The sequence below is a fragment of the Tetrao urogallus genome, assembly GCF_951394365.1.
Source record: "Tetrao urogallus genome assembly, chromosome: Z".
In the NCBI taxonomy this organism is placed as follows: domain Eukaryota; kingdom Metazoa; phylum Chordata; class Aves; order Galliformes; family Phasianidae; genus Tetrao; species Tetrao urogallus.
Window position 1 is genome coordinate 47540397 of NC_136816.1, and position 25906 is coordinate 47566302.

Consider the following 25906-nt stretch of genomic DNA (forward strand, 5'->3'; position numbering starts at 1 on the left):
CATGTATTTACAAGTGAACAGAAGTAATAGAAAAGTCTCACTAACAAAAATGCATTCTATTGTATGCTCAGTAGTGTGCAATTTTTCATCTGTTATTTGATGATCTGATATGGAATCAGTATCTGATATGGAAATACCATTTATTTAAACATAGCCACAATGTGTATATGCTTAATATTCAACATCTCATAAAAACTACTATTGCCAAAAGTAAAGCACAAGTGCCACCCATGTATACCAGTGTTTACATAATTCCTTCTTTTTGCTGAGGTAAAACTCAGAATGACAACTGACGTCAACTAGTTAGCAATTTAGCAATCTTCAAAACTTAGTCCGATTTTGAACACTTTTTTTTTTTTAAACAATCAGATCTTGCACAAAACTTGTGCTTTCACTCAATTTCAACATCATCAACAATTCATTCAAATACATATGTTTCTGAAACTTTCTCCTTCTTAGTCATTTATTATACAGTTGTACAAAAAGTGGTATTATCCACTCTCAGACATCACATTGAAGGAAAAATAAGAACAGTTAAAAAAAGTTAAAAAAATGGTTTCATTTTCTTACTTAACTCCAGATTCATCGCTTTAAGATAAAGCAACTGGGTAACCAGTCAAAACAGCCTGTTCTTTAAAAATCATATAAATTATGCCATCAGCTGACTGAATAAAGAAAATTCATCTTACAATGAAAAGCTGTACATAACAGACTTTTCTTCCCTTGGAAAAGGCTTTTGTAAACATCTGCCTGAATTTCTTGCAGTCTACATGCTTAGTTATGCAACTTAAGGTGTATTCAACATAGCACATACCTGCACTGTAGCAAACTCCTTTGTATTTAACAATGTTATCATGCTGCAGAGATTTAAGTATTTCAATTTCTCTTTCAAAGTCCCTAAGGTGCTCCTCTGTACTATGTTGCAGCTTTTTCACAGCCACCACCTCCCCAGTATTATCCTGTAGGGGATCATACCGGCACATCTCAACACTGCCAAAGTTTCCCTAGATATAAACAGAAATACTTGAATTAAAAAATGAGTCCACGTTATCCTCTCTTTCCCAGTGCTTGTCTATACATACCTCAGTGCACACTGTAGTATAACATTGAAGTGATATAACAAGCTTTATGTAACATTTACTATGTTATTATTTATGTAATAATTATTTAAGTGAAATATCACAAAACCACCATGAAAGAAGTTAAGAGTAAAGGATCACTCTCCATCATTCTTTGGCAGTCCTGGCTAACCAAGGACGTCCCAGTGGATTGGAGACTGGCAAATGTGATGCCCATTTTCAAAAGGGGCCAGAAAGATGATCCTGGTAGTTACAGACCTATCAGTCTTACCTCAGTGCTCGGAAGGTTATGGAATGGATAATTTTGGGTGCCACCATAGACCAATTAAAGGTCAGCCAGGGGATCAGGCCCAGTCAGCATGGGTTTACGAATGGTAGATCCTGACTGACAAACCTGATTTATTTCTATGACAAAGTGACCCGCTTAGAGAATGGAGGTAAGGCTGTTGATGTGGTCTATCTGGACTTCAGTAAAGCCTTTTACACTGTCCCCAACAACATTCTCATGGAGAAGCTGGCTGCCCATGGTTTGCATGGGTGTATGCTCTGCTGGGTGAAACACTGGCTGGATGGCCAGGCCCAAAGAGCTGTGGTCAGTGGAGCTAAATCCAGCTGGTGGCTGGTCATGAGTGGTGTCCCCCAGGGCTCAGTACTGGGACTGCTTTTATTTAACATCTATATTAATGATCTTGTTGAGAGTATGGAGTGCACCCTCAGTAAATTTGCAGACGACACCAAGTTGGAAGGGTGTGCTGATCTGCCTGAGGGGAGAAAGGCACTACAGAGGGACCTGAATAGATTGGATCGATGGGCCAAGGTAAACTGAGTTTCAATAGGACCAAGTGTCGGGTCCTGCGTTTTGGTCACAGCAATCCCATCGAGGAAGAGTGGCTGGAAAACTGCCTGATGGAAAGGGACCTTGGTGTTCTGTTGGACAGTCAGCTGAATATGAGCCAACAGCATGCCCAGGTGGCCAAGAAGGCCAATGGCATCCTGGCTTGTATCAGGAATGGTGTGGTGAGCAGGACTAAGGAAGTAGTCCTGCCCCTATACTCAACATTGTTGAAGCCACACCTTGAGTACTGTGTTCAGTTTTGGGTACCCAGAACAGAAAGGACTGTGAGATGCTGGATCAGGTCCAATGAAAGGCAACAAGGCTTGTGAAGGGCTTGAAGAATATGCCCTATTGAGGAGGAGACTGAAGGAATTGGGGTTGTTTAGTCTGGAGAAAAGAAGGGGCTGAGGGGAGACCTTATTGCCCTCTTCCAATATCTGAAAGGTGCTTACAGTGGGATCAGGGTTGGTCTCTTCTTACTGGTGACAGGACAAAGGGAAATGGCCTTAAGTTGCACCAGGGTGAGTTTAGGTTGGATAACATGAAACACTTCACTACAGAAAGAGTTGTTAAGCACTGGAATAGGCTCCCCAGGTAGGTGGTTGAGTCACCATCCCTGAATGTGTTTAATTTAGTGGAGGATTGTTAGATTTAGGGTAGTTTGGTTAGGTTGTGATTGGACTCGATGATCTTTAAGGTCTTTTCCAACCTGAGTGATTCTATGATTCTATCACAGTGACATTTCTGCAGCAACTGTGTGTAAGAAACATGCTCTGTGAAAGGATGTGAACAGCACTGGAAAAAAAGGAGGGCAAGGAGTGATATCCATTCATTTTCTCCCCTTTCTTCACAGACTTCTGCTTAAGTCTCATAATGCCCACTGGGATACCTCTTTTCCTGCATTTCTAAAGAACTACACATTAAGGCTCCTTCTGGTTCATGGTTCTCCTTTGTTTTTCAGTATTTTTTCTTCCATTCTCTGCTCTACCTTCTTCTTCTCTACTCTTTTTATCTTCCTTTTTGCAGTCATCACCAGCAAATCCATTCCTTTCCCTACTCTACACTACTGTTTATAGCCAACAATCACCTACAAATAGAAGCACTTCTGCCAGTTTGCTTTCAGGTTTTGTCACTTACAGAGACAAGTGGACATGTAGCTACACATCAGTAACCAATATAAAAAAGTGAGAAACCATTCTGGAATAAGCGTACTTAGTCCAACTGACAGAACTTCATTGAAGTCATCTGTCTGCGCATGTTTTCCACAGCCAAGCTGCAATGACTTGCAAAACACTGTAACCAAATGCTGATTTCTAAAGCTTAAAAAGTTTGAGGCCCACAGGTATCTCAAAGACATTACTGAGCTTCAGGCCCTTGTATTCAGAGTTCCCAAAAAGAAAAAACAACAGCCTCCTGGTTTCTATACAAGATTGCTCTGGAACAATTGTAAATGAATCCCAAGTATAAAAACTGACAAACAAAAAATTAAGCGTCAGATGCAGCTCTGCACTGGAAATATTAAGCCGCTCCTGGTGACTGGATTCAACGTAGAAAACAGCTACCTTTCTTCTGTCTAAAACCATCAAACAAGTTCCTTTCAAATCTTTTTTTCCACTGTGCTCAGATATTTCTTTATTTATTTCTGTAATGGAAGCATCCAATGTATATACTAATGTATATAGGGTCATTAGAAGATAATTGAAAAAAGTAACTATTTCTTAGGCAATTAGAAAATTTCCAAATATACTACCTTGCCAAGTTGCTGTAAAAACTTAAGATGTCTTTCTTCAAATTGTGTTGGGTCCCGATCTTCGAAGGCCCCAGAAAATCCAAGAGCTCCAGTTCGCATATTCGGCAACATATCATTTTCTGTCAATAACTCATAATCTGAGGTGTAGAAGGAAGAGAAAAAGGATGAAGAAAGAAAAGAGAAGCAAACAGGAGAATGAAACAAGCTTACTACAGTACATCTTTTACCTAACCCTAACCCTAGGCAAACTCTGAGCTTAGTAGAATATTAACAATCTCCTTTATTTCTACTCAGTAATTTGCAGTCATGAAGACAATGAGATATTACCAAACAGTCAAGTAGCTTGACTCATAACAAGTCTTGCTGTAATTTCAAATTATTTTTTTTTTTTAAAGATCTACTGAACTTAAATTCAGCAGCTATTGCACAATGACTCCATTATTATTGAGGGAAGAAATAAAAACCTGGGCTTGTGATAACGTGCATGTTCCACTTAGTAAAATATCTCTTACTTTTCAGAGATAAAAAACACCTTTGCAAATACATTTGGCTAGGAGACTAGAACAGTTAAGATAGACATTAATCATCACTCAAAGCATTATTTTTATTTCACACTAACTTTTAATATATTCTTTTTTTACAACAAACTAAGCAGCAGTAATGGAATACTCTATGGAGTTGAAGAGTGGTTGTAGGCCAAAATACTGAAATGGGAGCCACCATAAGAAATGTAACCTGCAGAAACTAGGATTTTTTCTATCTAATGCTATCCTTTTGTACCACAGACTCAGACTCACCAGGAGTGAACAAACTATTCAAGTCACGTATAATTGCCCTAAATGATGGCCTGAAATCTGGCTCATAATCCATACAGTTGTTTATCAGATTTGCTAGCTCTGTCCAATTGGGGGCAGGAAGTTGGTGTCGATCTTCATAAAACTGTAGTTTCTGGAACAGAAGGGAGAAAAGCCTTTTTACCATATAACCAGGAAGAATTCTAATAGCCATGATATTCTGACTTGAGCAGTGAAAAAATACAGCTCTCAACCTAGGTTTATCACCTCACCAACATTCACATCTGACTAACTGACCAGCTGTTTAGAAGAACTACCATAATCTAGAGAAATGAGTTGAAAAGCTCCAAAGCAGTTACAGGTGGAAAATAAGAAAACACAAGAAGCTATCTCCTTTGTATGTAATCTCATTCTAGCAGAAAATTTTATCCATTGGGTTAAATCCAGCAGAAAATTTTATCCATTAGTGAGCTGAGTGAGCTTCACTAGATGTAAAAAATCTTCACTGGCACTAGAAAAGAATGTGATTTAGTAGAAGAGATGAGGGCATCTTTTGAAAAAACACAGATGTCTAGAAGCTAGGTCTAAAGATCTTGAAATTTTTTCTAAGAGCTGATTACAACACCTGAGAAATTGGATGAGGCTTTGTTAGAAAAACAGCCAACTTATAATAATAATTCTACAAGTCATTACAGAAAATGGTAACTTCTGCTCACTTCCAAATAGAAATTAAAGATATAAGAAATAATATTTTTATGGAATATATTTCTGCTCAACAACCCCATCCCTTGAGCCCCTGAGGCAATGCTAATATTTCTGTTTTAAATAAAATAGAATTGTCAGCAACACACACCATCTTACAGGTTTTAGGTATTTAGGTATTCATTTACAGCATAACTAGAATTATGCCAACCAAAGGTCACGTACATTGTTAGGAAAGCTTTTTTTTTTTTTTAAGTGAGATAAGGTTATAACAAAGGAAAAGAAGTGTGGGCAAGATAATTCTGGCATAACTGAACTTTGTCCCCATAAAAATAAAAAATTAACAATGTAAAAATAATCCTTAAATCATCACTTACGATGATCACCATCTACCAGACAACGTGATGTTTCTTACAGTGGTTATGGGCCACACCATTTTGCATGCTGATTGGTTACAAAAGCAGACGTTCTAAAGTATCCAAAAAACTGCCCCTACTGCAGATACAGTGACACTTACCCTTGAAGAATCGAGAGCGCTCAGTGGTTTATCTCCTCCACTGCAGATTTCCCATAAAGTGGTACCAAAACTCCACTTATCTGTAGCTAGGCTTAGTTGTTTGGGGTTCTCAATACACTCAGGTGGAACCCATGGTATTCTCTCAAGAAGAACTGTTAGTCGTGCAAAGAAAACATTATGTTAAGATCAGTAATAAAACCACAAAATTCTAAAACACATTTGATTCAGTAAAAATGGTTTTAGAATACGTAGGTATTTCATTTTGTAACATGTTTTTAATATCATTCCAAGTTTTTGTTCTTTTCTTGAAACTACAGATTAACCACAGAAGTAATACTTCTGAATCAATAATACTAATGAATACTTAAGAATTAAGTACTACAAAACTAATACTTATGAATACTTAGGAAAACACATGTTCAGAAGACCATTAGTTTTACTATTGAGTTAGACTAATGTTTAAATAAATACTTTTCAAAACTCATTTCCACACTATATTTTTGTTTTGGCTTTAATATTTTCCCCCAAATTGTCAAGATTTAATAGCTGTTGTGAAAGAACTAGATAGCAAACAGCCAAAAGTACTTTACTGTTTGTCGATACATTATGGCACAGCAGTATAAAAGAACCACGGCGAGTGGTTTCCCACTTTATGATTTTAGAGCTTGTATTAGTGAGTCTAGTAACATGTAGAAAGTCAATTTGTTTTCTGATGCGGATATAGATCTTAGAATATGATATTTTTAAGGTTAGTGAAGGCTTTGTATATTAAAAGAGTGAAAGATTATTGGCTAAGAAAGACTATAAGCTCTATGCTGCCTACAGTCTCTTAGATGTGTTATATTTTCTGCATAAAATTAGCAAGTCTAAGATGTGTTCATTTTTTAAAAAAAAAATTATGAAGACTCAGAAATGGATAAGAAGATTACTTCTGTTTCATTAGCATAAGGACCTTGCACACACTTTATGCCTCTTCCAGTATGAGATAATTTTGTTCATAATGCAGTAAAATAGTTTTTTTGGCAAAGCTAATAACATAGTACTTTCAGCAACCCCCGTGACTTGAGTCATTCATCAAAATACCAAAGATAATTTTCAACTGCCAGGCAGCATTTTAATAAGTGCATTAACTTGGAGTTCAGAAAACTTTGACAGAATGAAGCAATTCAATCCTGATTGATAACAGGATACTAAGCCCAGCAGCTATCTGCAGTTTTACAGTACTTTATAGTATACTAATAGCACTATCAGTGAAAAGCATTTGTTTAGAATGGGAACAACACAAAATATTCATACAGTGGATAACTGTGACTTTTTTTTTCCTGTGTCTATTTGACGAAAAAGAGGATGCACTCAAAACTGCTAAGTAAGACTGTGGGGATTATTCTAAACTGACAAAAGAATGAAGTGGTTTACTGAAACAAAAGTAATAAGATGGCAGCAAGAAAAAGAATAATCTTGATTTTCAAGTCAGAAGCATTGAAAATGAAAGCTGACACAAAGACTTACTGTCCCTTGGCAAAACTGTGATACTGATGCCAGGATCACTTAGTTTTATGAAAGGAAGGTTTCCAGACTTCCTGTCTTCTTCCCTGATAAGCAAGATGTTCTTTGCACAGACATTCCCATGAACAAGGCCTTTATCCTCCTGATAAACAAAAAGGCATCTTTTACAGACAGACAAAAATACCTTATGATTGAAAAGGTATTTAAAAACAAACAAACAAAAATCACTTAACAGCATAAAGGGAAAAAAGAAAATAAAGATCAGAGATAAGTTTGACCAAATCTCAGACTTTTCATCAGTTCCTTTTAGTTAAGTTTTTCTATGGAAATTTTCATTCATTTTAATCATCAACATATTTTTGACTTTATCTGTAGTTAGAAGTATGTTAACTTAAATGGATGGGTTCATCAACACAATGCATTTAAAATGAACACAAGAAGCATTAAACTCTATCAAAAGGAATATTTCAAAAGAACAAAAAAATCTATTACATTCTATGTAAGATATAAAGGTTTGACTTCAGCACTCAGTCAACATCTTATTTTCACACTCTACACTTAGTTTCAAGAGGTAGGATAATAGCTCATCACTCTACATGCATTAACCTGAAACACTTTAACTCAACCATTAACAAAAATAAAAAATAAAAAATAAACTACCTACCAGGAAATGCATGGCTAGTGCCAACTGCTTGGCAACTTCCAGTTTCCACAAGATATTAATAACGTTTTTGTTCTTTTTCAAATATGTGTCCAAAGATCCAAATTTCACATATTCTTGTACAAGGATATCTGATTTAAAATGTTAAAAGTGTAATAATTAAAACCAACAAAAAACAAATGGAAATTCAAGGCAGACATTACCATAATATTACCCATCTCCTTCTTCACTATTCATTGACAAACTAACTTACTAACTTACAAACTAACATCTTAGTATTGTCACAAATACTTCATGCAATTTACTTTTCCACCTTAAGAAATGCAGTGATTATCCTTCCACCCTCACTCCAAAGGCACAATAAGTAACATAGCTTCTGATAAACATAGCACCGTACGTAGCAACACGAATGCAGTAAGTCAAACAATGTCCATTTCAAGTCATTCACTTCTTAGGTGCTTATAATCTCCAATTTTACTGGAAAAATAAGACACTTCACGAAAAAAAAAAGAGATTTCTTGAAAACAGATCAATAAAAATTTACAATATAAACATTTGCATATATGTATGACATATGTCTCCACACGGTCATACAGAGAACAACCCATGAAACAAGATCCACTTCACAGTACTGCACAATCTGTTTCAATAAAAAAAAATTAAATTGCAGTACTGAAATCCTGTCTTCAGCTGCAAGATGGACTGTAATAGTGCAGTTGAAGGGCCATACAGAGATTTTTGTATTTTACTGCCTGATCATGTCAGGGCCATCCAAAAGTTAAAGCATATTCCTGAGGGCACCATACAAAAGCCTCCCCTTTAGGAAGTGTGTTCCAGTGTTTGGCCACATTCATGGTAAATAAATTTTACTTGATGTCCAATGAGAACCTTGTCTTGGCAGCTTTAATCCATTCTTGTCTGCTCTGATACCAACTCCCAGAGAGAAGAGCCCAGAGCCTCCCTTCTCCTCTCCCCTTCCTCCAGAAGGTATAGAGAGGATGCTCACATTATAGAGCTTTTTACACTCTGAACACTCTGGAAACGACACGTTTTATATTTGTCTAATGAAAGTAAACTAATTTTTATTGACATTATTTTAGACAGAAAACTTTTTTTAAAATAACAGTTATGTGAAACAATTGTTCTGAAGTCTGTACGGCAAACGTCTAATGGAAAAAGTAAGACCTTCTCTTCCCATTTCTTGCTAACTGCCACAGAGTAATATGTTCTAAGCCTCATAAGCCTCACCTTCAGAAAAAAAGATTACAGAGTCTGACTGTGATATAACGGAGAAATAATATTCACGCTTAGATAATAGGAATTCATTATTTCCATGTTTTAAAGTGATACACTATCTATCTGGAATTTTATACATAGTCTCTATGCATGATAATATAAATGAACTAGGAAAGGCAATTGTGGAAGTATTTAAAATTGAAACCAGTATTATGAGTTCTCAGACAAAAAATGTACTGCCTTCCAACCTCGTAAGAAAAGCCACTTTCAGTACAAAATGCCCTCACCTTCCTTGCTTTGCAAATTCCATTTCTCTTAATGGAGGCAGCAGTCCACACATTATTATTATCTACGCATTATCTACACATTATCTACACATTTACTACAAAAATGCCTCATTTTGCTACAAGCAGTTAAATAGAAGAAAAAAATGGTTTTAGTCCAAACTGACTTTTCTGCCAAGGACTGAATTAAAATGAAAACTGGTAAAGTGAGGTCCAGTAATGCATATTTGAAGACAACACATAAGAACTGGACTGCCATCCAAAATTAAGATTTCATTATGAGGTTCTAGAATTATATATCAGGTGTTCTCAAAAACTTATTAATAAATAACTACAGTGCAAGTAAGTTTAGTAAGCTAAACTGAGGACATACTCCATTTCTATAGGTAGGGTAAAGATTTTGCTATTATTAATGTTTCATTAATATTTGAAGTTTCTGTGGGGAATGAGTTCCCACTCTTCCCCCTTTTAAAAGAAACTCTAATGGTAGCTGTATATAATTAGTGAAAAAGATACTTACTCTCCTCTCCACACACACAGACTCCATAATTTAATACCAAATGTTTGTAAGAAAGCTGGCTCATCATACTTGCTGCCTCAAAGAAGGACTTTGAGAAAGAGAGAGCAAGAGAGAACCAATCAGTGAAAGAAAAACTGTGACACATTATTTGTAGAAAAAGATGCATATGGTTTGAATAATTTTTTTAAAAAACGATTCATCTCCCATCTCATTTCAAAGACTGTCTAAAATTTCATATTATTTATTTGTGGATGTTTTTTGTTTTGGTTTGTGCTTTTTTTTTTAAAAAAAAATTGATTTGCTGTTATTGTGGGTTTTATTTGTTTGTTTTAAAAAACAATCCACAATCTAGAAGAGTTAGCAGTCTCTTTTTCTGCAGGCAGATGCATCTCCTCATCTTAAAGAGAATCTTTTTTTTCTATATCAGTTAAGTAAACAATGAGCAAATTCACAATGCGCTATCCAGTTTGCATTTATTTCTTCATAGAAGATTATAAAGTTTTAACTTAAGACAAGAACTGCTATATCCCTCACCTATATCCCTCATCCAGTGTTGTGAGACCTTATCTGACCTTGTTAGGAAATTTTCAAATGCTTTTATCTCTTTAATCATATTTTATTTTTTTTTTAGCTACGCTTCCTTGCATACAGATTGCTTCCCAATGAGATGAGGTTAAAATCAGCATATTTTCTTTCAAGGGTCATTTTCATATTTCTTTATTCTTAGAGCTCCTTAAAAAATTCATTTTCACCCTATTCTAAAATGATAGCATATTATCCAATTTCTTAAAATTAAAATACATCTTATTTTTATTATCATTTTTACTTTCATATGTTCAAAGGGTATGTCTACCTTGCTTTTGACACTAGCTCTTGAATTTTTTTTCTCCTTTTCTTTAGTTAACATTTTAATTTAGATATGTTCTAAGCGGTTGAAAAGTTCATTGAATAAGAGACTGGTTCTTCTGACTTACTGCAAATGCTCTTAGGTTAATTAGGAATTTGAAACTATAATATAATCAGAATACACAATAAGCAGCCATATAAAGTTGCACTAATATAATAAGAAATAGCACATTTGTTAATTTTTTAAAATTAAATTTTCACATATGCATTCTTGAGCTTATTTACATTACCATTATATTGCTTTCTGCAAAAGGGCAGTTCAGGTCTGCTCACAGATTCAAACACTAGAAGACTAATCAAATATGGGTGATTCCACATATGGCAAGCGTTCCTCATATTTCTGATTTTTTATGACCTTATGCAAAATATTTATTTTACTGGAGAACTAGTAAGACTCAAAAAAAAAACAAAACAAAACAAAAAAAAAACCAAAAAACAAAGCAAAGCAAAACAAACAAATAATAATAATAATAAAAAAAACAACAAAAATCAAAAACACCAGGAAAACAGTCAACAAAAGGAAATTCTTCCCTAAAAGTTGATACCTCACATGTAGATCATGAGTTTACCAGTACAGGTTTGTGGCCAAACTGTTTCTCCTGTGCTACCTGTGTAGTACAAAAGAACCACTGTTTTTTGGTTCTCTGTGGTAGCTCTAAATTGTGATAGATAGCGGGCAGAAAGGAAATGAAGTATACAGGTGAAGTTCACAGAACTAGTTTCAAACCCATTTTTCCCTGTTTCACAAGGCAAAGAATGAGCTCTGTTCAACAATCATCCCTCTATCATACAAATACAGCACGTTGCTTACTTGCTGTAAGAAAAGTAGTATGGGATGGACAAGTACACTGCAGTTGATAATCATACCAACCTCAGAGTAGTTTCTATGCACTTTATCCAGAACCTTTAAAAGAACTTCAGTTTGATGGAGCTGGCCATAGTCTCCTACTTCTTTCCTTATACCTTTGAAAATCTTTGTAAATGTGCCCTGTCCAAGACTCTCTTCCTAAAAAGACAAAAAGCAGGAAAGGGAAAATGAGAAATTACTACGTGTTCTGTCAAAGACAGACAACTTCTTCAATAAACAATGTATATATGTGAAACTTTTCAGCTAGTCTACCTCTAGAGTTGAAACAAGTATACCATGAACAGTTTAAATCCTTGCTAATTTTTTTAAAAAGTTACTAACTTGTCAAGGATCTTAGGTGACAAATTGCTGAAAGAACCACAGAGGAAAACAAAACAAAACAAAACAAACTACCACTGCAGTCAAAAGGACACTTTTTCTTTTTTAAGGAAAAAAAGCTCTTCTGAATGCACATGGAGTTTTTATATGGCACTTACTAAACCAACCATTTGCAATGAAAGAAGCAACTAAGAGACTTACAAAAATCAAGTCCTCATTCCGGATTTTGTGAAAGACCATCTGGCTAACATTGTGCCTCTGCAAAGTTGGTGATGAAGGTACATCAGAGACACTATTGCTTCTGAAGACAAGGAGGTTTGATTTATCTGAGAGAAGAAAGAGAAGTAAAGTTGAGCTATAAAATATAAAAATCACATATTTAGAAGCTGTAGATACAAAAAAAAAAAAAAGGCAATGTCTATCTGAGACCATTTTAAAAGCTATAGAGTGTCTTGGTAAATAATTCACTTTTTTGGATTAGCAAAAACTGCTTTTGCTGCTTCTCCTACTGTTTCTGTACGGCACTGTTTCCTACAGTAATCAAGAATATAGTTTCAGTTCTAACAATGAAACTGTGATGGCTATCAGTGCTGTCCAGATAGTCATGTCAAAACAAAGTAAAAACAGGTAAGTGGAATGAAGAGAACCCACATAAGCCAATATGTGTACTTACCTACCTGAAAGCCATTTACTTTGTTGTTTACAATTTATAAAGACTTAAAAGTAAAACATTCTTGTTTAGAAATAAACTATCCTTTCTTACCTTTTGGTTTTGGAGGACAGCACTTGATGAACTGGAAAATTATGCTGTCTGAGCGGACAGTTTCTGTCTGATAGCAGGTCAATAGATCCTTAAGATTACCAAAACTTCTCTTGGTTCCACTAAGATTATATTCCCCATTCTCATTCTTCGTAATTAAGCAATGTTTATAGTCAGTGACATTCTCACGCTGCAGAGATTTTTTCCCATCAAAAAGAAAATTGATCAATACTCAGTCATTAAAAAAATTAAATGCACAGCAGTAACCTAAAGAACCCACCCTTCAATGAAACATTACCACTATTTGTTATTTTTTACTCACTATGTAACAGTGATTCTGAGGGGGAAAAGAAACAAAACCAAACAACACAAACACAGCCAAGATTCTACCTCCATCCCTGAAATTAGTATGCTGCCACGAAGATGAACAAACATTAACAAATCTCCAAATATCGTGCTGAGAAAACATAAAGGAACCTAGGAAAGATCCTTCATATCTTCAGATGTAGCAATAAAAGTTCCTTCACTGTTACATGGGGTAATAAAATAGAAAAAATGTTGGAAGCCATAACCCAAAAGCTCAAACTCTTTCATTTTGGCAAGTATTTGGAGATCTAAGGTGTATTTCTGTTTTTCTGCAGTGTATAGTGCAGTTCTAAGCAATTCATTCCTAGTACACTAGGCTCTCAATAGGCACTGAATTATTTTGATGAATCTTGAAAACGTACCATTAGACGTTTTTAATCAAGAAGAGTTCTTAACAATGCTTTCATAATCCTTCATGTTAATGCTGTGAAAAACATTCCAACAAATTCCAACAAATCTGAAAAGTCTTTTAATGGCTTGCCCAGAAATAATTAGAACAAGAAAAACAAATGCGACCAGGTCAGTTAATGGCAAGCTTGACTCAGAACTTGACCCTAAGCTTGCTCAGGGACCAAAAAATCCTTAATACGGTTCAATGGCTAGACGTAAAATTTTTCTAAAACTGGTCTTAAAAATGGCTCTTTACTTCTCCACCCACAAATCAACATTATTTTATCATTTTGAAACATCTACCTACTTGTGACAGTGTTGAGTAAATCTGATAGCTTCTTGCAAAACTAGTAAGAAAAACCGTGTATGCTACTTTTTCCAGTTAAAAACCCAAAGGTAGCTCTGTTCATTTAAATAAAAATAATCCCACCCTTGGAACAACATCAATACTGGAACAAGATTGTGTAATTATGTAACAGCACTATTAAAGTGCTGCTTTATCACTAGCTACAGTCTCATAGAGTAGATGAACATCTGGCTTTTCAGCAGCATGAGAGTTTTGTAGGCATTTCAAGTGCAGCTTCTCATCTAGTTTACAGCAGATGTCCTGAAGATATATGCTGACATAACAAGCACCAGATCATCTAGCTGGATGAAGGATACAACTCAAACCTATAAAAACTCATCAATGAGAGACAACCTTAGATCACCACAGCAATCAACTGTACACTCAGTAATTAAGTCCTACTGTGCCAGAAACAACAGAAATCACCAAAATCCCCACATTACCACCCAAACAATTACAATAGTTTGAACAGTCACATTCCAAACCCCAAAATTATCAAACTCTCTTTACTCTGCCTTTTTTGGTTTTGGGGCATATATTCTGTGCCAGTGATTCTTTATCATAAATTTATTTTAGTATGTTTCTCATATGACCCTGAAAGTAGGCCTGTCTGACACAAGTAGCTGTAGAATCAACAGACATACTACCATTCTGAAAAGAAAATCCAGAATCATTTACTGAACTTTCCATGCACATTATCACAACATGATAGAAATTATAGAAGTATTGTCCATGCCAGAATACAAACCTCAATAGCAAATGTGAGGAAGTATTTTTTAAAATCTTTAGGACTGCAACGAAGAACGTAGAAGCCAGTCTGATTACCTGCCTTCTTCAGTTTATTGATAGCAAAGTCCATGCTATATAAAAAGAAAATGATTAATACTGCATAATTTTTAAGAACAAGACCAGATAATGACTTATGAGCACTATTATATCTCATACAATGACAATACAAATTCTGAATTTTAAACTCTCCTTTAAAATAATTCATTTGCCTCTCTATTTTCCAGTAGTCACAGTAGCTGCTTCTGTACAAAAGAATGCAGTAAAGACTCTTAACACTTCAAATCTCATTGACCTATTTGATCAAAAACTTGGCAGTCTGAAAAAGCACTGCCTTGGGCTTATGAATATGACTCTCAATTTCCATCATGGAAGAACCTGTTCAAGTGAAACTGTCTGATAAGCAAGCTAAGATTAGAGAAGCATTTGTGTGCATGGAAAATGACTAGTTTAGATTGGGAAAGGACTAATAACAAAAGGGATTTTAAAGAAAGCTTCATTTGTTACTACAGCAACTAATCTCTCTCTAACCAGTCATTGCTAACTATTTCTATCTATCTCAAGGAATTACAAAGAGAATGGTGTGGAAAGTTCTGTACTTACAGTACATCATGCTAAATAGTTCTAAATAAAAATCAATATATGGTATTTGTCTAGGTCTGCAAGATGCAAAAGACATGCTTTGAAACGTAAGTCTCTGTTCCTCTTCTCCTTCATCTGCCCTCACATGTACAGCACCTATACTCTGTCATTGGGAAATTTCCAGAAGCATTTGGTATTAATGGAGTAGGATGGTGCTAGTTCTATGCAAGGTATCTTGTAGATATTCTACCTTTGAGCTTTCTGTACCTAAAGCCAATACCTATTTTTTTCTGCCTAAGAAAACATTCCTAAGCTCCCATGTTAAGAAAAGAAATCTAAGAAGGTATTGAAATTCAGAGATAGAGAACAAGGAGACAAGACTCCTTGAAAAACAAGCAAACCCTCAAATTTACATGGGTTGCACTTTACTGTACTTGAATTTGTCTTTTTCTCTTTAGCAACTCAAATAGTATAACTAATAGAGGCTGCAGTTAAAACATGAAGTCCTCTATAGCATTATGCATTGCTGCCCTGATAATAACTGTAATTCAGTAAAAATCAGCAGCATGACTTTGCTGTGTCTTGCTTGAACAAAAGACAGAATTCTAAGGGAAGAAAATTAAAGCCACAATCCTTTGTTCTATTTCTGATAATACATCAATGAGGTATTTTATTCTGCAAACTGAAAAACGAGGAAAAATATAAAGCATTTTGTTACAGAAGTGAAATAAATGCACATCTTAAGACGTCCATCACGGTTCACAATCAGCTAAAAATTATCCTTCAAAAATAACAGCACCTTGTTATATCACTAAAATTTGCTTACAAAATTGGTCCATGGCAATTGCTTTGTATATTTTCAAGCACTGATGGTGGTGCTACTTCTTTGCAGAGATAATGGTGGGCATCTGCAGTTAATCTGTAATATCCATCAATTAACGATACAAAGGAGAGAGCTTCTCTTAAAGACTGAAATTCAGCCTCCTGTTAAATAGCCAGAGGAGAGAAAAGAGAAAGAGGAGAGAAAGAATGAGAATTTGTAACAGTCAATGCAAATTTCCTGGATGTTCAGAATTTAATTCACAAATTCTGAATTTAAGAGAATTTTCATGGCTTATAGTTAAGGAAAGCACTTTTCTCCTATCCAAAATATTTTCATACTCTGAGCACTGTAAATGTATATTGCAGATATCTCAGCTACTTTTACATTTCTATAAAAGGCGTGGACAAATTTTCAAGTTCTTAACAGGCCATTAATTTTATACCGTTAACATCAGAAATTAAAGAAATTCGCAGTTCTTCCATACATCAGTGAACCATGTGGCTTTTGTCCAAAAGCCATGTTAGGAAGACTAAAAACTGACTAATGCTTTTTGAGGGTTTTTGTAATTACTATTCTTATGAAGAAGTGCATAAGATGTATGTAGCTTCCTCATGCGAACAGTGGGAAGCTCTCTGATCACAGAAATAGAGAGAATGTGAGCCCTGAGGACCTGCAGACCAGTCATGGAGACAAGGGAAGAGAACTGTATGGCACTTGAATCAGACTTTCCAGCAGCTGGCAAGGGAGTTTCTGGAGGCCAAACTAAAACAACTTTTTACACTCACATATAAAATTATTTTCCAGTATCTTCTTCAAAGCATTTTAAAAAGTAGAAGCAATGACATTAATGTTATGTCCGTGCACATTTTTTTTTTAAAGTATTATCATTTCTCCAGAATATTTTGACCCCTTTTCAATTTTTTGGTCACTGTCAGCCAGCTTAATCATGACTTCATACAAACAGTATGCTAGATTGCTAAAACACAGACTCAGATTTCAGGCTCCAACAAAGGAGAATCAATCTATCCACGATCATCTTAAGCTAGAATTGTCTACATTAGTCCACACACAAGATATTCAGGGTTTTAATACACTGCTTATATTGCAAAAATGCCTTCAGTTTTACCTCACGCTTAATTAACAACTAATATTTTGTTATGTAAAACCATGAACACTGCAGTTTGCTCAAAGCAACATCTATACGGAAAACAAAAATGGCAAGCAAATGTACACAGACCAGATTCTTGCTGTCTTGTTTGTGAATGGTGACAATTCTCCTCTCACTGGAACCTTCTTGACTTGCTTGTTTAATGCTCACATCAATGATATCAGGAAAATCACAATATGTTTGTAAATCCTACAACAAATAATTACATAGCCTCATCATCAACAAATTTCAGCTGAAAAAACCCACATCTATTTGTAGCATTAGAATTCCTACAACACTAGTCTTGTGAAGTTAGAAATGAAGAGGCTCAACAAGCCTTAAACACACTAATAAAATTAATGAAAAGCAGTATTCTGTGAGGTTTAACTTTTTTTTTCTTTTTCTTTTTTTTTTTTTAACATCCTGATTAGAGAGCCTGTTAACATTTCAGAATATGATGTCTTCATTTGCAGGAATGCAAGCTGCAAGATCTGGTACCAAAGAGATGGAGATAGTATTGATGGAGAAAATGTTTAAGAAAAGATCTTCTCAGCTTTGACAATCTCTGACCAGGTAAGAAGATTCCCACCGAGGAAATCTATGACTTTTTCACTTGGTGGCAGGTCAGGGACTTTTTAATAAAATAATATATAATATTCCTGATTTCCTTAAGTCTTTCACACGTCAAATTACCATGTCATATAGGTCATATCTTGTTTTGTTTGCAGCAGAACTTTAAATGCTAAACATCTTAAATAAAGATGTGTTTATCTTAAACTACTCTTCCAAAGCAAATTCATCCTATTTATAAGGCTGTAAGTGTATCCTAACACATGTCATACTACTGAATGTCATACTACTGAATTGATTATCAGAAGTCATGAATCAGCTCAAATACATTTAAGACTCTGAAGCTCTATTAATTAATTATTAAATGTGAACTGGCAAAACAAATTTCCTTATAATTTACCACACATACGCTATTATCAACTTCAAAAAATTAAAAATGTTGTTTCAATTCAACATCTCAATCAGGTGTCATCAGTAGAGTCTGCTGAAAGTTATGATCAATCATAAGTATCAATCAATCATACAGTCAATCTTATTCCTTCATTAAATTTTCACAACATATTTTGTACACAGTTTCTGTAACAGTGAAAATACATTTGGCCTACATGCTGTCTTTGTCACTAAGGATGCTAATACTATCAATTACGAAAAATAGTTCTGAAATAGTAATTTGAAAAGAGATCAGTTTAAACACTACACTTACTAAAGGCTTAGTTGCCATGACAGCACAAAATGCATAAGTTTTGTGCACCAAAAACTAGAAACTACAGAAACCAAACATCAGCTCCTGCAAGAGCAACTAGTGACTACAGAAAATTGCACAAGGATGAGGACTGCCACATAATGTAAAGGAAATTACTGGACCTAGAATGAATCTGCAAACATTCTAAGAAAAAAAAGTAGAAAATCTGGTTAAGTAATCAGATATTTTTTTTTTTTAAAGTTTTAGGAAAAAATGGCATTTTTACAAATCATTATAGTATATTATAAACATGTCACCAGTTTTTTTTGTAGTTTGGTCTGACTGCTACACTTTATGCATTAAAACTACCAAGGAATAGATGTAATTATTTTGGAAAACTGACATCTGCTTCACTTTGCCCTTAATCTTACCTTTAGAAAATTCCCACACTCTTACTTTACACAGCTACTATCAGATTTTGGTACATTTTACCAAAGAACAGTCATGCTGGGAAACCATACACAAAAGAAACAATAGAGATAAATAAAAATACAACAGCATAAGATCATGACAAGTTACAAGTCATGAACCACTTATCACCTAGCTCTTGAAAAAAGGAGTAAACAGACTGCAGTTATAGAAACATCTCTTTAAATTTGCTAGTTCAGACACTGGTAAGAGTCTAAGTGAAGCAATATAAAGTGTAATTTGCCTTGTTTTTCTGGATCCTGTATAGTCCTGATTTCAAACAGAATTCAAGGACAACATGCATTTTATTGAACATAAATTTTAACAAGCTAATCAAACTAATCAAGCTAATCAACGACAAACTGTGCAACTACTAAAATAATGAAGTAGATACATTTAAAGAAATTACCTGCTCTGCCAGCATCTCACAGTTTTTAAGTTTTCCTCTTGAGCACTGAATTCCACCATTTCCAGTTATTACAATAGTTGCAAAACTTTCTTCTCCAGAAGGATCTCCACCAGGTTCTTTTACTTCAAAAACCTCTGAATAGAAGGCAGACTGAAGGGTTTCCAAATTTATGAGATACTTAAGTTTCAAGTTCCTGGCAGTAGCTTTGCATTGGCTGAACTGCTGTATGAATTTACGGAACCTGTACCTTATTCTCTTTCGGGTCAAAATGTGGTATTCTTGGATCTTTGCTCGCACACATTTGGGCAAAAACATTTTGTAGCTGTGAATATATAACCATAAAAAAACAAAACAAAACAAACAAACAAAAAAAACAAATAAACAAAAACCACAACTAATGATTTAACCCATTAAATCCAGCAAAGATATCTAGCTCTGTGCTGAACAAGACGTGAAAAAAACATTTTCCACTAAATGTAACCTTTTTAAGCTCTAGGATAACAAGGATTCTTTCTTCAGCTTGTAATACAATCCTTCAAATATAGCCTTATCTCTTCTTCCATTTTCCTTTTTTGTCCCCCCTCAACTTCACTTGAACATATATTACATTATGCATTTTCCATATATCTGGACACCAGTTGAAGACATTATTTAAGCCTGAGGCAAGACAGCAATAAATAAATAAATAAATAAATAAATAAATAAATAAATAAATAAAAATTGCAAGATACAGAGTTGCTTTGTTTAGTGTATAGAGTGGAAAGAAGATGCTCAACAAATAGAATTTAGAGTTCATTATGGAAAATACAATAGGTAGTAGAACACAAGTAACACTGCTGCTGATTCTCATGAAACTATTTCATATCACTGTCCATATTGGATCAAAAGACAAAAATGTAGTTTGACACCTCCAATCAGCTGGTCAATCTGCTGTCTTATTTTATTTAACTCTACCTGCTCGCCTTCATTAAAAGACAAACACTAATAATGAAGTACCAAGCAGAGACAGAATTCACTCAGCTGAAGCAGAAACTGATTACTTTGACAAATTGGAGTGCACTGATGAACTGAAGCAAGTTTAGTGGAGATCTGTCAGAGATAGTTAAGAGCCTGGAACATACAATATGAACAAAAAGGCTTATGGAATTTTGTACAGGGTGGAGAAAAGGCCCCAGTAAGGTGTTCTAGCAATTTTGTTCAACTAACTAGTTATGTTAGTTGATGTAGGATTTTCACAGATATGCACAGTAATAGGACAAGGTATTGTACATGTGGTATCACAGAGGAGAGATCAATCAAATGAGGAGAAAACTCTCCCTAGTGAGGATGATAATACATATGTCAAAACTTCACAAAGGCATGGTGGAATCCTCATTCCTGGACATTTTCAGAACTTTACTGCCAAGGCCCTGTGCAACTTGATCTCAACTTTGAAGTTGGCCCTGATCTGAACTGGAAAAAATCCATGTACTGAAAAACAAAAAGAATAGCTGTTGTGATACAAGCTTTCTATTGATTTCAAGCTTACACTATATGTAAATTTATGGAACCAATATGCAAGGCTAAATCAATCCCCAGTAGTTAAACATCTCCACCCAGATGGCTATGTCATGGCTTTTCATAGGTATTCAATACCATGACATCATGCAGTGAACTGTCAGAGTTGGGATGGCTGCTGAGGAGCTGCAGCTCCTGGGAACTACAGTTCCCAGCAGCTCCAGTCACTCTTACATGGTTTCCATGGCCTTACTTCTGGCCATACTACCATTTGCAGCACAGTCAGAAAGATGTTTCTCTGCCCTCTTTGTTTATTACCCTTGATTCCTTTCGTGTTGTATTATCACACATTCCTTTATCATTTCTAGTAAATGAGCTTCTCTCTAACTCACTTGAGCTGTAATCTCTCCTTTTCACTTCTCTGCTTTCTTTCTGCAGGAGAATGGGGAGGGGAAAGGGGGCCCCGCTTGCTATGGGACAAAAGATCTTCAACTCGCGACAGACTAGGGTGCAAAATTAATATCTATAGATAACAGGTGTTACACAGTTATGAACTATTGAGTTACCTGATTGAGTTGTAAACAGCCAGTGGGGTTTGGTCCTTTTCCTTGGCCACCCTCATCATATCCAGAACAGCCATTCCAAGGCATTCTTCCTGCGTTTCATGAGTGACAGGCATCTGTATCCATCCACCCAAAAAATCATCTCGCCACTGAAGAAAAATGCAAGAAAGCAACTAAAAATATTTGTACATGAACTGCAGTGTTATAATTTTATTTTGTTGGTTGTGCTATTTATTCTACATTCTTTTAAGTGAAACTTTCCATTTCCAGAGAACTACATATGCTCATACTGGACACCAGATACAATTGTGATTAGAAACTGTTCTCAAAATGTGCTTGATTAAAATCTTTACTAGGTCCGTGTGTCACAGAGCCACAGAATATCCTGAATTGGAAGGGAAGGAAAGATATCATCAAATGCACCTCCTAGCTCCACAAAGGACTCTCATAAATCAGATAATATTTCTGAAAGCACTGTCCAAATGCTGTTTGGACTCCAGCAGGCTTGATGCCATGACCACTGCTTTGGAGAGTCTGATCCAGTGACTGATCATTCTTTGATGAAGAACCTTTTCCTAATCCCCAGCCTGAGCCTCACCTGACACAGCACTGTACCATTCCCTCAAGTACTGTTGCTGCAAGTAGAGAGTAAAGGTTAGCATTGCCTCTCCGCTCCCCTCATGAGGAGCTGTAGGCCACCATGAAGTCTCCCCTCAGCCTCCTCTTCTCTAGCCTAAGCAAACTAAGGGACTTCTGATGCTCCTCATACATCTTCCCCTCTAGACCCTTTACCACATCTTTGTAGCGCTCCTTTGGACACTAGTAGTTTTATATTTTTATACTGTGTCATCCAAAACTGCACACAGTACTCAAGGTGAGGTCATACCAGTACAGAGCAGGGTGAGACAATTCCTCCCTTTGACTGGCTGGCAATGATGTACCTGATAAACATGAAGGCATGGTTAGCCCTATTGGTTGCCAGTGCATAGTGCTGTCTCCTGTTCAACTTGCCATCAACCAGAACACAGAGATCCGTTTCTGTGGTGCTGCTCTCTAGACTCCTGTCCCCCCACTCTATACATATATCTAGGATTGGAGAATCTGGCACTTCCTCTTCTTATACTTCATTTGGTTGATGATTTTCCAGCTCTATCTCTCAAGATGTCTTTTAGAGAGTCTACAGCTTCTCCTAATTCAGTCTTCTTTGCAAACTTACTTACTATACCTTCCAGTTTTTATCCAAGTCATTGATGAAAACATTAATAACAGGCCTTAAAAATGGAAGCTTCCAGAATCCCACTCTAGTGACTGGTCACCAGTCCGATCTCTAGCCCTGTTTACATCAAAATTTTTTTAAAAGTCCTGTTATTCTCTTTGTTGGTCAGCTTCAATTCTTACTGACCTTTTTTTTTTTTTTTTTTTTGGTACAAATTTTCAAATTTTCTCCCTACAGAAGGGAACAGCACTCCTATACTCCTACAATACTGCCTAACCTCACTTTCAGTGGCCACACTCTTTTTTTCTGCCTGAGCTCTAGGTGAAGATCCCCGTTGAGCCAAACCAGCTTTCTGCCCTGCTTTGTTGACTTCTGACACTTTGGAATTGCTTGTTCCTAGGCTTTTAAGAGGTGGTACTCAAAAACAGACCAGCACTGATGAACTCCAACACCTTCAAACTAGTTTCCCAGCAGACACTTCTAACCAGTTTCCTGGGCAGCCTGAAGTCTGCTTTCTTCACATCCAAAGCTGAAGTCCTGATGGCAGTTTTCACTCTGCCACTAAAGATTATAAACTATACAACATCATAGTCACTACAGTTAAGACAGCCACTAATTGCCATTTCACTCACAAGACCTTCTCAGCTCATAAGCAGCAAATCTAGTAGGGCATCTTTTCTCATTGGCTCCCTTGGTACCTGTACCAGAAAGTTATTCATGGTGTATTAGGAATATTCTGAATCTATCTGTATCAGTTGTGTGGTATTCCCAGTTAAAGCCTGACAAATTGAAGTCACAAGGGCAGTTGATCAAGAGGTCTCTTATTTCCTTCAGTAATGATTCACTGATGTTATCATCTCAGCTGGAAGACATGTAATAAAGTGGATGTTGTTTGAAGGTCTATTTGCTTGTCCCTTAATCCCTACTCCAAGGCTCTTAACCATCTCACTGCCAACTACAAGCTTCATGCACTCCAGGCCCTCCCTCATACCCAGCACCACATTTCCACTTTATATGCCCTGCCTATGTCTCTCTGTTGATGAATCTATAACCATCCCTCATCACACAGGGTCCCAGGATTCCTCCCAACAGATTTCAATTATGCCAATAATGCCCTCAAATTTTGGTATGTCATTCCATAACTTAATACTGGTGAGACTGGCTCTATTCTTTTCCCCTTCAAAACTAGTTTAAAGCTCTATCAATCAGTTCTGCTAGCTCAAGCACAGAAGTCTTCCCACCTTCTAAGAAAGGTGCAACTCAGTGGTTACCAGTGGGTCTCAACTTGAGAAGGCTATTCCAAGATCAAGAAGCAGCGCTGGTGCGGGTGACACCAGCCTTGGAGCCACCTATTCAACACCTGGGTCTGCCTGTTCCTTTCAACATTGCACCAGGCTTCTGGGAGGATAGAGAAAAATATAACCCCAAGACCCTGATGTCCCTTCTGATTTCTCTTGGACTTTTTTGCTACCTCATCACCATGGACATGAAAACCCACTAATAGACATTAAGTAGAGAAACACACCAGGGTAGTGAGTTTTGAAGTGATGTCTCTTACCCAAGATGGCAATAGACTTTCCTATGGTTTGAGTCTGTTTGGTATATGAGACCCTCTGTTCCTTTCAGAAAGGAGTCACCTATCACAAAAACACTTCTTGTATTGACCGAGGTGCTTATGATATGGGTGAAAGGCTGTCTAGCCCTAGGTGATCCTGCAGCCTGGATGAACCTTCATCTACATCATCTATCTGTTCATCAAATTCCAAAGTTTCTTTCCTTATGTAAAAGGGCACCTGAATGTGAGGGTGAGATGGGCAGGGAGGAGATTCACCTGCCACTCCAAGCAGAAACCTGCCTCTATTCCCCTCTCTCTCCTTGCTACCTTCCTTCTTCCTGTTTTTGAGAAGAGAGGTAGCCCTTCATTTCTCTTGCTGTGGTCAGCTAAAGCATCTGTCTTGGGGATGGCAGAGAACAGCTCCACCAGTCAGTCTCCTTCAACTTCCTGATGTTCATCAGCCCACTCATCTCCTCCCAAAGCTCTGTCCACAGGCTGAGAAATACTTCCATCTGGTCATATTTCCTACAGGTGTGCTCACTGCTGTCACCAGACACTGATGGAAAGCTTGGGCACATCCTGCAACCTGAAACCTGGATTGCTTCATGTTCCTTCAGGAACTCTATGTAACTGCATCAGTTTCTGTAGTTGGAAAGGCTATAGGTGTCACAGAAGACACAACTATCTGCTGAATGGATACCATAACCAGAGCTGTTGGAAATGGCAGACAGACGGCAACTTGTAATACAAACTGCAATGCTAACATATGTGGAGGATGTTGTTCCACATTATAACAGTTCAAAATGAAAGTCACAGTAGAAAGATTTTCACGTGGTGGCACTAGATGGGAACTGCACAGTCTCCCTGCTTTCTCCACAACCGCCATTTGAACTTCACCTCTGCAGAAATACAATGTGACACAAGCTTTAATTTTTCTGTTTAAAAGCTTCAAACTGTCAAAAGAATTTGCATAACTACTATTAGAAGTGAAAGGCAGAAATACCATCAACCTTTCTAAGTCTGCATTTTAAAGATATAATCAAGAAAATCATACCTGTGCAAATAGGTAAGACATGACAAGATCATCAAGAACAGGGCTTTCTGAACCCCGAATAATGCCATAGCGATATGCTCTGCTTGTGCCATTGCAATACCAGTGAGGAAAATAAAACCTGTTAAAAAATATTTAAGTAAATGACAGTGAAAATATACGCTTGTTTACCAACACCAAAAATTACATATTTTGTAGACCTAAAGTAAGTGCTGGCTGTTCTGCTGCTCTGAAAAGCCAATATTAAGCCCTCCAAAGTCAACAGAAGGATTTGATCTAGTTCTTGGTGTGTAGTACAACACTTAGAGGGTGAGAAGCTGCACTGGTAAAAACAATGAGCTCTGCAAATCTACCCTTACTAATCAGAATACAGAAGATCTTGTGTTACTCTTTCAGTTTCCTCTAAAACAATTCCTAAAGAAACAATCAAGTTATCAGGTTACATTATGCAATTTAAAGAAAAAGCAGCCTATTCCCTAAGGAAAACGGTGATTGTAGGTTTAGAAGCCCGCATTCAGAAATCAGGGTAGACAAAAATGGATCTACTGCAGGCATCCACCTGACTAAAATAATCATTCTGCATTTCAGAACTCCTACAGACTCCAAATGGGCAAGTAAGGAGATAGAGATGTAGTACTCCTAAGAACAATATTATTTTAATTCCTCATACATTTGAATTTTTTCTTTCTCCAATTTGAAATGGCATACATATAATACGT

General features: G+C 36.3%; 1 protein-coding gene across 1 annotated transcript in view; it reads right to left on the minus strand.

Annotated features, from left to right (window-relative positions):
* The window catches only part of JAK2 (Janus kinase 2), a gene marked incomplete at its 3' end in the record, with an annotated part of 51705 nt that overhangs the window by 12233 nt on the left and 13566 nt on the right, over positions 1 to 25906 (minus strand). The window contains exons 4-19 of the mRNA XM_079548725.1: positions 25191 to 25308; positions 21369 to 21514; positions 19306 to 19627; positions 17267 to 17386; positions 16033 to 16190; positions 14587 to 14698; positions 12740 to 12926; positions 12178 to 12302; positions 11662 to 11796; positions 9885 to 9972; positions 7848 to 7975; positions 7187 to 7325; positions 5678 to 5829; positions 4462 to 4612; positions 3665 to 3801; positions 815 to 1004 (exon numbers count right to left, since the gene is read on the minus strand). Of these exons, the coding sequence (XP_079404851.1) occupies positions 815 to 1004; positions 3665 to 3801; positions 4462 to 4612; positions 5678 to 5829; positions 7187 to 7325; positions 7848 to 7975; positions 9885 to 9972; positions 11662 to 11796; positions 12178 to 12302; positions 12740 to 12926; positions 14587 to 14698; positions 16033 to 16190; positions 17267 to 17386; positions 19306 to 19627; positions 21369 to 21514; positions 25191 to 25308 (2408 nt within the window). The remainder of the gene's footprint in view (positions 1 to 814; positions 1005 to 3664; positions 3802 to 4461; positions 4613 to 5677; positions 5830 to 7186; positions 7326 to 7847; positions 7976 to 9884; positions 9973 to 11661; positions 11797 to 12177; positions 12303 to 12739; positions 12927 to 14586; positions 14699 to 16032; positions 16191 to 17266; positions 17387 to 19305; positions 19628 to 21368; positions 21515 to 25190; positions 25309 to 25906) is intronic.